At 35.6% G+C, this 12,705-nt stretch overlaps 1 protein-coding gene across 1 annotated transcript in view; it reads right to left on the bottom strand.

Annotated features, from left to right (window-relative positions):
• The window catches only part of LOC131949788 (protocadherin Fat 4), a 49,498-nt gene that overhangs the window by 7,473 nt on the left and 29,320 nt on the right, over positions 1–12,705 (bottom strand). Inside the window, exons 39-58 of the mRNA XM_059311739.1 lie at positions 12,491–12,631; positions 12,176–12,340; positions 11,828–11,998; positions 11,614–11,733; positions 11,235–11,371; positions 10,722–10,917; positions 10,474–10,619; positions 9,825–10,037; positions 9,261–9,473; positions 9,080–9,155; positions 8,756–8,959; positions 8,442–8,666; positions 6,655–6,870; positions 6,287–6,517; positions 3,725–4,051; positions 3,486–3,610; positions 2,222–2,461; positions 2,078–2,139; positions 1,598–1,883; positions 31–408 (exon numbers count right to left, since the gene is read on the bottom strand). Of these exons, the coding sequence (XP_059167722.1) occupies positions 31–408; positions 1,598–1,883; positions 2,078–2,139; positions 2,222–2,461; positions 3,486–3,610; positions 3,725–4,051; positions 6,287–6,517; positions 6,655–6,870; positions 8,442–8,666; positions 8,756–8,959; positions 9,080–9,155; positions 9,261–9,473; positions 9,825–10,037; positions 10,474–10,619; positions 10,722–10,917; positions 11,235–11,371; positions 11,614–11,733; positions 11,828–11,998; positions 12,176–12,340; positions 12,491–12,631 (3,872 nt within the window). The remainder of the gene's footprint in view (positions 1–30; positions 409–1,597; positions 1,884–2,077; positions 2,140–2,221; positions 2,462–3,485; positions 3,611–3,724; positions 4,052–6,286; positions 6,518–6,654; positions 6,871–8,441; positions 8,667–8,755; positions 8,960–9,079; positions 9,156–9,260; positions 9,474–9,824; positions 10,038–10,473; positions 10,620–10,721; positions 10,918–11,234; positions 11,372–11,613; positions 11,734–11,827; positions 11,999–12,175; positions 12,341–12,490; positions 12,632–12,705) is intronic.

Raw genomic sequence — 12,705 nt, 5'->3', positions numbered from 1 at the left:
AACATTTTTTGAAAGTAAATTATCTTTTACCTTGACCGAAATGCTATAAGTAGACATTGTTTCCCTGTCTAAAGCAGCTGTGGCCACAGTTATGGCTCCTGTAGAGCCACTGATGGCAAAATGAGAAGATGTCCCCAGTGTGAAGGTGTCAAAACTGTAGGTCAAGGCTCCATTAACACCTGAGTCAGCATCTGTTGCTGTGACTGTTCCAACTGCTGTGCCTGTGTTGGAGTTTTCATTCACATTAAAAGTGTAAGCAGCAAGGGAGAATACTGGGTCATTGTCATTCACATCTGTTATTGTAATGACAGCATCTATTTGATCAGACAAAGATGGTGTCCCCTTGTCACTGACACGAATTGTTATCGTGTAAGTTGCTGTGGTTTCTCTGTCTAAAGCAGCTGCTACCTGAGAAAAGAAAAATATGCATTTAATAAAAGCAATAAAAGTAAAAACTGAATTTATTCTTAGGTTGTGCCCCATCCAGTGCCATCTTGTTTTTTTTTATTATTTCGGAAACTGCTTTCATTTCCATCTCTCCTAGTAGTGTTGGAGATAGTGTTGGGCCAGTGCACACCTTTTATCCTTTGCAAGTACTTAGTTTGGAAATAGTCCAGTGATCTGCTGGTAGCAGTTGTTACTTTCCAGCATTTGCTGCCATACAGAAGCAGGCTAAGGACATTACTATTGAAAAGTCTGCATTAGGTCTTGGAGGAGATTTTCTTCAATCGCCATGTTTTTTGCAAAGCCTTGTTTGGCTTTAGATATGCGTGTTTAAATTTCAGCAGTGCAGTCTCCTTCATAATTGACTATACTGCCTAGATATGTGAAATCTTTTACTTCCTCTACTCATGTGTTGTTTATTTTAATAGGTCCTTGACTAGATGTATTTTGCTGCATAACTTTGGTTTGGTTAATGTATAGTTTCAGTCCAACTCCATTTGTAAAATAAATAAATCTTTTAAATATTTCTAAAATTTTCTTGCAGATTTTTTGAGAACTGAGAGTTATGTCAGCTGCAAAATCTGGGTCCTCTAGGATAGTTGTTAGTGTTCATCTGATGCCTCTCACTTTTTATGTAGTTTGTGTCATTAGCCAATCAATTACACATGCTTATATGACTCCTGGCCGAACCATAAATTATTTTCTGAAAAAGGGTGCCGCTCTTCTAAAAATGCTTGCAGGGGGAGCGACTGCTCTTCCTGCACCCCCATGAATATGCCACTATTCTAAACGGACTCACCTGAGGTCAGTGGCGGGTGTCACCTGGTGCGGCACTTAATGGTGTCACCCCCAGAGGCGTAGCAACACTTCCCGGGGACAAACTTTCAATTTTCAAAATGCACCCCCCCCCCCGTCAAACTTTCGATTTCCACTCCCCCCCCTCAAACTTTCGATTTGCACCTCTTAAAACACTCTCATTTTTCTCTATATATTTTGCTATTTTTTGCCTTGGTGCCCCCCCCCCCCCCTCCAAATGGTGCGGTCCGCACCTCCCGCCCTCGCTACGCCTCTGCCTGAGGTCAAATATCTCACCTATAATCTACAATGACACAAGCGAGGTTAAAACTCTCACTTATATTCTATAGTGACTCACCTGAACTCTTCCAGTAGAATCAATTTTAAAAGCTGAGCCTGTATTGCCTGCTGTGATGGAGTAGGTCAATTGTCCATTTTGATTAGCATCTAGGTCAGTGGCAGTTACGGTCAGCACCAAGGTGTTGATGACAGAGTTTTCAAGGACAGAGACAGAATAAGTGCCAGTGATGACAGGGGGGTTATCATTTATGTCATCAACTATAATAGTCAGGGTAGCTGTAGACGTTTGAATAATGGGATCACTTGAAGTACTTTGGTCAATGACTTGGATGTAAATCACATGGCTGGAAATAAGATTATGTTAGTTATAAAAAAAAAAGAATAATTGTTAGTGATAAAGTCTCATGCCATGTTGGGTTTATGGTATTCATTTTAAAGTTTCTGACTTTCTTACAATATTTTTCTTAGTGAAACATTTTTAAATTAAATATTTGTATTTTGATGCTTAAACTGTAAAGCTATTAGTTACTGAACCAACCTTGATAATGTTTCTCTGTCTAGTGTTGCCTTAGTTGTTACATCTCCATTGGCTGAATTCACCTGAAATTATTTGCCAAAAAATTATTTAATAAAACTGTTTTAGAGTGGTGCAAGAGAAAGGTTTATAAAAAATAAATTCTACCTGAAAGTAAGAATTGGCTGTTGCTAGACTAAAGCTGCCAATGGCAGTGTCAATGTCACTAGCATAATAAGACAGTACACTGGCTCCAACTAAACTGTTTTCTGACATGATAACAGCAAAGTCTGCTGGCACAATGCTTGGTTTGTTGTCATTCATGTTTTCCACCAAGATTTTCACTAGACCAGTGGATGTAAAAGATGGACTCCCACCATCAGTTGCTGTCACACTCAGGAAAAATACCTAAAATAGACGTGATTTTTGTCACTCTAAATATGATAGCAGATACAAATACTTTGTCTTTATTAAGAAATAAAAAAACAACTTTAATTTTATTAACAAGTTATTACATTATTATGCACTAAAAGGTAGAAAATAAATGAAATTCTTTAAATATATAATAATGAACCACTATTTAAGTAACTGAAAAGAAAAGTGTTGGCCACTCATAACATTTTAGTATTTAATAAAGATATTCAATATATATCCAGACTTTCATTTTTGTTATTTAAATAGTGGTTCATTTTTTTTTACATTAAACAAAAATTATTTATTTTCTACTTTTTAGTTATATAAAAACTTGTTAATAATACATTTTTAATTACTATATTTTCCCCTATTTAAATGTTTAATAGGCCTACTACTATTAAGGATTGCAAACCAACTGAACACAAATAATATGCATAAAATAGTGCAGAAAATTAGTACTTAATATTAAAGAATTTGAATTAGTTCTTTAAAAAATTAATTAAACATCCGGTGGATATCGATGAGTTAACAAAAATCCTTTCATCATTATGGTTGACATGGAAAAAAGTCATGTTTTTGTCCATTTTGCTTCATATCGGCCATAAAAAAATAAAAATTGAAGCTAGAAATTTTAAAAAATTTAATATTTATAAATCAATGAAATAAATTTGCAATATTTTTTTCTGTTCCATGCTATTTTTCTTTTAATTTTCATGTAGTATAAATTATGAACTCAAGTTTTGCTTTTGTATTACAAATATTGAATGGCTGTACTTAAAATCTTTGATATGGTACTCTTCTGAAAATCCCACTTTATACCCAAAACAATGACATGCAAAGTTTTTAATTTAAAAATTCTTGTTTAGTTACTGAAAATACTAAAATTTTTAAATACAATAAATCTTCAGTAAATCAGACAAAAACTAAACATGTTTTTATAACATATTTATTTTAATAACACTGACATTATTTAAAAAATATTTAATGGGGCTATTGACTAATTTTGAGGCCAACATACCTTAAAAGCTTCATAGTCTATGGTAGCAGCAGTAGAGACCACTCCAGTAGAGCTGTCAATGTTGAAGTAAGTCAGGCCACTGCCTCCAAGTTTGGTAAAACTGATGGCCCCATTTACTCCAGAATCTGATCAAATATAACATATACCATAGAAAAAGTTAGTAATTAAGTAATCTAACTACCTTATTAAATAAAGCATAATAATTAAAATAACATTTGAACTGCCAAACTAATTATCACCTTTGTCTGTGGCAACAACTTTTCCAACAGATGTGCCAGAGGCAACATTTTCCTTGATGCTGAAAATAAACATGGTCAGACTAAACTGTGGGACATGGTCATTGATGTCTGTCAGCACAATGCTCAGTGACACAGTGGATGTAGCAGCAGATGCCCCAGCACCATCTGTAGCTCTGATGACCATTGCATAGGTGTTGGGTGTTGTATCATAGTCCAGCTGGGATCCAACAAAGACCTCACCAGAGTTGGCATCAATAACAAACTCATTGTTAGTCACACCACTTGCTATACTGTAAGTGATTATACCATCCACACCTGCATCTAGATCTGGTGAGTTTTAAAGAGAACAAATATTTTAAAAAGGTTTGCCAAAATTTTAAATGAGTATTTTAAATAAACTGAACTAATGAATTCCTAACAGCTTCATCCTGAACAAAATTTTGTAACTTTTTCTCATTACAAGATTCCTTTAACCTAAATTTATTTAACCCCTTAATGCCTGAATTATGTTCCAAGCGTGTAAAAAATTATTTGTGCTGATTTTCTCTCATCATACTGACACTGAATTTGAGGTATATAGTTGTTTTTGAATTTTGACTTATTTTTGATGATAATTACGGTATGTCGCGAAAACGCGACATCAGGCACTTATGGACCAAACAGTAATTTAATTTTTTTTTAGTCCGGGTCATTTTACTATTTTTACTGTCACATGTTTCTCTAAATATCCATGCACAAACAATAAAATATCACAAACTAAACATACGGACATGCAAGGAGATGTAGAATCACTTGCAAAACTCATGAAAACTATATTTTATTAGCTCAGGCATAGAGTTACATAACTCTGCTGCACCTGCTCACTGACTAACTCTTATGAATAGGTATTTTAATGTCTTGCTGTCGTAATTCTACTACACTATAGTAACACACTACATATGAAAGGACTTCCTTCAATGTGTAGAGCCTTAGTTGTCCCCGGTTACGTAATTTTCGTGAACTCTTATTCAAGGTCAACTAATAAAGACGCATATTTCTCATTTGACCTATATTTGCTATACACACAAATCACATGAACAAATAATGTCCTAAATGACAGTGTTCAGCCATTGTATATTCGTCCATGCTCAATGCAGCTGCTGTGGGTACTTAGTGTTACTGCTGTGGGTACTCAGTGCCACCGGTGTGGGTACTCACTGCTATTGTTGATGGTACCCTATGTTTCCAATTCGTGCTACGGCTATTGTTCTCAACTGATTCTGATATTGATTACCAAACACAGTGCTGTAGCTACATATTGCCACTGCTATGGGTACTCAGTGCTGAAACAGTGGGTACTGAGTGTTGAAGCCATGTGTACTTAGTGCTGAAGCTGTGGGTACTCACTCTTGAAGCTGTGGGTACTCAGTGTTACTGTAGTAGGTTCTTGGTGTCACTGCTGTGGGTACTCAGCGCTGGAGCTGTTGGTTATCGATAACGTTGACATAGGTACTCAGCCTTAGCAGTGGGTACTTAGTAGCACTGCTGTGAGTGCTTATTGCTCAAACTGTGGTTGCTCAGTGTCACTGATGTTGGTACTCAGTGCTGAAGATGTGGGTACTCAATAACACTGCTGTAGGTACTAAATGCCAGTATAATGCCACTAATGTGGTTATTCAATAGCACTGCAAAGGGTATGTGTGTCAGCACTCAACCTTACTGTATTTATTACGAGGTGTAGGTCTATGCTCAATGTAATTATTGTCAAGGTCACTGTGAAGACCTTTATTTGGTGGTATCCAGGATAGTGGTCCACCACCTCACTTCCTGTTGTCTATTTTGTTTTTTATGTTCTCCTAATATTATACAATACTATTTCAAAGCTAAATTCGTTATATTGTACCCAGCAACATGATCACACTATTCAAGCATCACTCTCTCTCCATATGCTAATATCAATGAAACAGGTGAACTCTACTTCACCTACCACATGGTCCGTAACGTTCTAAAGTGCAGTTTTATATATAGGCGAAGACCATATTGTAAATCCTTTACTTATTTATAATCATACTTGAATGAATGACAGCTTGGCGATGCATCGTATTTCGTTATATCTGCTTGGCACCCAAGTTCCATTTTATGTCTTATTGCCGGATGTCGCGAAAACACGACAAACCGTAATTAGCAGATAACTTCCAAAATTATTCTCATATGTGATTTATATTGTTTATATACATAAAAGAATGAATAATAAAGCTATTAGTATTTTTTGTAGCAGAAGCGGATCACCTATTTAGTAATAATAATCAATGTAAGTAGGCTGAATTCACGAAGTCAAAAAAATTACGATGCGCGTGAGTCAAGAGAGTGTGACGTCATAAATTTCGACTTGACAACGTGACCGCTGGTACCAATACAACCGTCTGGATGTACCCAATACACAACGACCGACAGCAGTAGGATAAATGTACATATGCGCAAATGCTATGCGCTAAATCGGTATGTCGCGAAAACGCGACTGTCGGCGTTAAGGGGTTAAAACAGATCACAAAATAAGAAACAAAGAAAATGTATTGTATCTACCAGTTGCAACTGCTTTAAAGACTAATGTCCCAACTGAAGTGTCTTCTGGGATATTTTTTACTTCATCAGCTGTGGTCATTAGAGGTGCCTGGTCATTAGCTGGCAGAACATTAATCAAGACACGTCCAGTAGATTTAAGAGAAAGGCTTCCACCATCAGCCACTTGAACAATCAGTTCGTAGGAAGTTGTTGTTTCATAGTCCAGCTGGTCAACTAATGTTACATCATTGCCTGTAATAATGATAAAGTGTTTTTTTACTGTCAGAGAAATGTTAGTTATGGTAGCAAGCACTAAAGATATTTTCATGATATCAATCAAAAATATAACATTATTAGCTTTACATCATTTAATAAAAAAATGCACCAACCAGAAATGGAAAACTTGTTTTCACTGTTGCCTGAGATTATTGTTATAGTTGTGGCAGCATTTGTTCCTGCATCATCATCATGAACTGTTAAAGTTTTCAATACAGCTGCTGGACTAAAGGGAGCTGACTCTAAAACATTTATTGTGTACACAGATGGGTTAAACAAGGGGCTGTTGTCATTCACATCTGTTATTGTTAAATACACTGTAGCATCAGCTGAGGAATTAAAAAAAAAATGATGAATAACACACAAAAGCTGAATTATAAAACATTTTAAAATATAGACAGTAATATTCCTAAACAGGAGAGGAACAGGCAAGCTACAGTACAACTGCATGTTCTGATGATACGAAGTCAATCAGCTAAAACTGTCCAAAATATAAAGAATGATGCATAGTCAAGAGACAATAATTGAACACCATTGGATATCTGCATAACACATTCACTAGGGTGGTAGAGATAAACACAAAAGACACTTGATTGTCCAATTAACACAACTCAGCTAAAAGCTTACAAACTGAATTGGTACCAAATGTATTGTTTTTCATTCCATTGGACTATACTGGCAAGGTCGAGGTACAAATCATGACAAATCGGCTACCCATGACCTCTTCATTTGATACGGGAAGAGAAATATCATGGGTTTTAAGTCCAACTTGATTGGCTTAAAGTAGGAGGCCAGAGATTACATCTCAGGGAGAGAACTTTCACTTCACTGATCAGCTACCATCCATTCTCAATCTGGGTAACCTACAGAAAGTAAAGTGCTGACTACTCTAATAGGTGCTTAGAGCTTAGATAAAAATCAACAAGCAGATTTTAAGCACCATGAAATAGTTTTATTTGTGCTACCGATGATACACCATGGTTTTCACATGGGAAAACTGATTCTCCAATCAAGACATCTTGATGCAAGCCAACCCTCTTAGTGCTCAAGAAATGATAACCCAGAGAAGACTGTGTTGGCTGGGTCAAATCTGTCATATGGCTGATAGCCAAATCCCAAAACACATCCTCTGTTGGGAATTACCAATGGTACAAGACCCAGGGGAAGACCCCTACTAAATAACAGAGGTGTCTGCAAACAGAACCTAGGGCAAGCTGACAAAATTAAACACATGTGGGAGCAGAACAAGACATAGCATTGTGGAGGCATACTATGTGGACTGGCATCCTCATCGCTAAAGGAAAAAGGGCAGAGGTTGCCACTGAGGGGACAAAAAGGAAAATATTCAGATTTGGCATGATCAGTTACATCAGAGCCAGCACCAAAAGACAATGATAACATCATAATCTCTGGGCACACACCCATTGTCTCACAAGCCAAAAGGAGCCATAACAATAATACATTGAAATGTCAAATAATTAACTGTCTAATGCAGGGGTCTCCAAACTTTTCAATCGGAGGGCCGCATTAACTATCAAATTTCAGATTGGGGGCCAGTTTCTTCCAGGCATGAGCCATCACCAACAAACGATTTTTCCTTGGACAAAAAGATCTCCGCAGGCCGGATGAGAGGACATCACGGGCCGCATCCGGCCCGCGGGCCGTAGTTTGGATCCCATCAATGATAAAGCGCTTGATAAATTTAATTTTTCTCATTAATTGTGTAAGGTTAAGTAGTAGTAAATTCATATAAAGGAATTTATAAAAATGATGTTTTGAGGCAAAAACTCAATATATGGAAAAGTTGAATTATTCAGATTAAAATGACGATTAGACAGACAATTGGGCCTACACTGTTTAAATACTCCATTTGACAGACAATAGCATAATATATACTTACCACTTTTTTCATTTCCTGAACCCGATTCATCATCTTTTGCCCTTAGAGTGAGGGTATATGTAGCTTTAGCCTCTCTGTCCAATGAACTGACCACCTTGATAACACCAGTGGACTCATCAACAGCAAATTGTTGTTGTGTGTCTCCAGCAACAATGCTGTATATGACTGTCCCTTGTTTCAAGCCCATGTCTGAATCAGTGGCTGAGACTTTGCCTATTGATGTACCTATGAAAGCAAATTGAATTCATCTCATATTAGACATGTTTTGTTCCATAAGCTTTTATTCCATATTTTTTACTTGCTTAGTTGTTTACCAAGAGCTGTGTCCTCAGCAATACTGTAGGGTCCATAGGTGGCTGAGGAGGTGAACACTGGTGGAAATTCATTCACAGGCTGGACATTTACTCTTACACTGATTGTTGTTGTCTTTGCTGGTGACCCTTGGTCACTGACAATGATCACAATGTCATGAACTGTTTGAGTTTCATAGTCCATAGCTGAACTGAGTGATAGTTTTCCTGAGGAATAAAGTGATGATCAATGCTGGTATTGAAAACAACTGAGTGTATATGTTAGGTTAATATATTTTGTTTAGGTAGAAAAAGAAAGTAACCAGTAAGTAATCTACAAGAAAATACCTGTGCTAGTATCTATTGATATTGATGAATCACTGGTAGACATGGAGTAGAGAAGAGTAGGAGTGGCCACTGTATCCTGGTAGATTAAAAAAAGTTTTCTGGTAAATCTAAATTTTCTCATACATCCCATATGGACCTACACACAAGTATACAAAAACTAAGTAGTTGTTCATTAACTTACAAGATCAGAACAGGTTGGTGTGTACAATATTCCTGAGCTAACTCCCTCATTTACACTGACAGCTGCTGTTTGGTCACTGCACACAGGACTGTTGTCATTTACATCACCAACACTAACAGTTAATGTTGTAGTGGATGATCTCCCTCCTGAATCTTCAACTTTAAGAGTTAGAGAATAAGAGCTTGTAGTTTCATGATCCAATAATCCTTGTAGCTGAAGACAAGAATAAAAAAGCTGGTTACTTTGTTGAGTTTTAGACTTTCATAAAATCTTAACCCTTTACAGTTTATTATGACAAAAAGCTCCTGAAATTTTTCTTGTGTGATAGTGCCATATACCCAAAAACGCCTGATCTGTCTATCTCACTTTTTCACTATAATGTTTGATGCTGCTTTTTGAAAATAAAAACATTTATTGCACGGTAACGAAATGTAATGCACAATAATTGGCATGCCTTTTTTTCTCTGTTAATTATATTTTGCTTGAAAATTGTAATTAATTAATTCCTTTCTTTGGCTGTGAAAAAAATCTTAATGTGTATTTGTTATTAGGGGTCTATCAAACCTTTATCAATCCAGAAGATGCATCTATCATAAATTTGGCAGCAGAATTTCCTGCAGTGATGGAAAAAACTCTGATAGAGTCATAAGTATCAGCATCAGTGGCAGCAAGAGTTTTAACAGAGTCTCCTATTGATGAGGATTCAGACATTGTCACAGTGTATGGACCAGCTGGACTAAACTGTGGGTCAGCTTCATTTACATCTGTAACTGTAACCTGGGGGTGGGACATTAACAGATATTTGGAAAAAATTGTTACCAGACATGGTTTTTATAGTTGAAATATTACATGGTACATGGTTGTAACAAGTGCACAAAAATTCCTAGGCAACAGACTATAATATTAGTATCTTAAACATGTGTCATAGTTTAAGTTTTATAACTAACAATCAGGCATTCTGTAATCTAAAAGAACAAAAAAAACTATAAATTTTGTTTTAAAAAATTCTTGAATAGCGGATGACTCTGTAAGGTGTTTAGCCTATTAATTACTGGGTTTTTTTCAGTTTGTGATGCATTTTTTCTACAATCCAGGTTGAATAATGAAAATTAAGTAACTGGTATAGTGGCAGATTTACTTTTATACTAAAAAGGCAGGAACAAAAGTCAAGAAAATAAGGTACAGTGGTAATATCTAAAGAAGAATTTCTCACCTGAACTCTAGTAACTGCTGACTGAATGCCATCTGATGCAGTGATGACCAGAACATAAGACCTAGTTGTTTCATAATCAATGTTAGCACTAGCTGATGTTGAGACAACCCCTGCTGTATCTATTGTAAAGTAGCTGTTGGTATCACCTGGTAAATAAATTGACCACAGAGTTTGTACAACAGTAGAGAAACAAAGGAAAAATTCAGCAGGTCAGTATGTTATGGCAGCAAAAATAATTGATCCAGTACCTGATGTAATGCTGTAGGAAACAGTTCCAACAGTTTCTGTGTCTGTGCATGAGATTGTAGTCACTGATGTGCTGATAGAATTTTCTGCTATGGTAGATGTGTACAGGGATGATGCACACACTGGAGGCTTGTCATTGACATCTGTCACTGACACTGTCAGTGTGCCAGTCACACTTAGTGATGGGGTACCTTTATCCTAATGTTTATGAAAAGTAGGTTTTCATATGTCTTGTGTACTTTTTAATGACTTTGTCAATTTATTTAAATGTATATAATGTAACACCACATTTACAGGTGTGACATGTATTATATACACATCTAGAAAAAGAAATTCGCAACAAGTTATGTCACAGAATTTGTAAACTTACTTGCTGCAAGTTTTTTTCTAGGCATATATAGAATATATGATGCAAGTGTTAATGTGGTGTAAGAGAAATTAAAAGCCAGTTTTACAATATATGATTGAATCTAACTGGAATCAAGTATCTAAAAAATGTAATAAAAATGTCCTACTTTAACAGTGATGACAAGAGTATACAAGTTAGTTGTCTCATAGTCCAGCTTGTCCTGAAGAACAACATAGCCATTTACTGGGTCAATGTAAAACTTGTTGCCTGTGTTGCCACTTGTTATATCATACACCAGTTCCTCTAGATAAACAGTGTTAGCCATTAAGAACAAATTTAGGGTTTTAAAAACTCTTAACAATGTGGTGTTCCATGATGTAGATATGATAACTTGTTTTGTAATTTTATTTCATGAATATTTGTTATTACAATAAAGTTATATTTATTATATACTAATGAAGGTTTACACAGTGAAAACTATATTTTATTTGATTATATCCAAAATGTAATTTGACTGAATAGAAATAAGAAAAAAGTTAATTTACTATTAACACCACTATCTTGGTCTGTAGCCACAACAGTTTGTACAGTTGTTCCAATAGCTGAGTTTTCTGGCACACTTGCACTTGTCAAAGATGTAAATGTTGGAGCATTGTCATTAACATCTGAGGATATTCAAGAGTTAAGGATTCAAATTGCATTTTACCATAAAATTTAACAAATGAGATAACTACAGTCTGAAATTATTCCAGTATTTACCTAAAATAGTGACAAGCCCTGTGGCAGTGAAAGTGAGTTTAGACAAAGTAGACTTGTCAATGACATGAACAATTATTGTTTCTGATGCTGATGTTTCTTTGTCAAATGTGGCTCCTGATTTTACTGTGATGGCTCCAGCAGAATCCACAACAAACAAGCTTGAGCCTGATACTGGGATCAAAATTTTAAAAAATTATTTTATAAAGTATTACATTGTTTTATTTCATAGTGTGTAAACTAAAAACATAATTAGTTTTAGCTAAAACACCTCTTTTATTTTTGTTTTACTGTAAAAAAAAAACAACATATTTTTCTATTTTTCCTTGAATATGAACTGTGACCACTTACTAATTGTGTAAGTTAAAGCATTGTTTAGGTAAGCTGGATCAAAATCATCATCATGACAAACCAAGGTGGCCACAGATGTTCCAGAAGTGGAAGATTCCAGGATAGAAGCAGAGTACAAACTGGCAGAGCAGTATGGTGTATTGTCATTCACATCATTTATATTAACTGAAAAGTTTATTTTAAAAAAGTCACTTACAATGGTTAGTATAAAACAGTAAGCATAAAAACTTTTAAAATTAAAACAAATTTAAAAGAATTAAAGTATCAAATTAATTTGTAAAACAAAACAAAAATTTTGGCTAAAGGGAAAGAAACCTGTAAGTATGAGTGAGCCAGATTTGGATGGTGTCCCCTTGTCTACAGCCTGTACAGTGAGAGTATATGAAGTATGTAGTTCTCTGTTTAAGTCACCAGACACAGTAATAACACCGGTGGAGGAATCAATGGTAAAGGGTCCTGAAAATATTTTTTTTAGTTCAAGTAAATTAACATTTTGTACTTCAAAATATAAATCATGACTTATGGGTAGT

The sequence above is a fragment of the Physella acuta genome, unplaced genomic scaffold, assembly GCF_028476545.2.
Source record: "Physella acuta isolate Inbredline_101_S28 unplaced genomic scaffold, ASM2847654v3 ptg000714l, whole genome shotgun sequence".
Taxonomy (NCBI): Eukaryota; Metazoa; Mollusca; class Gastropoda; family Physidae; genus Physella; species Physella acuta.
Note: the sequence above shows the minus strand (reverse complement) of the source record. Positions and strands in the feature narration are given on the sequence as shown.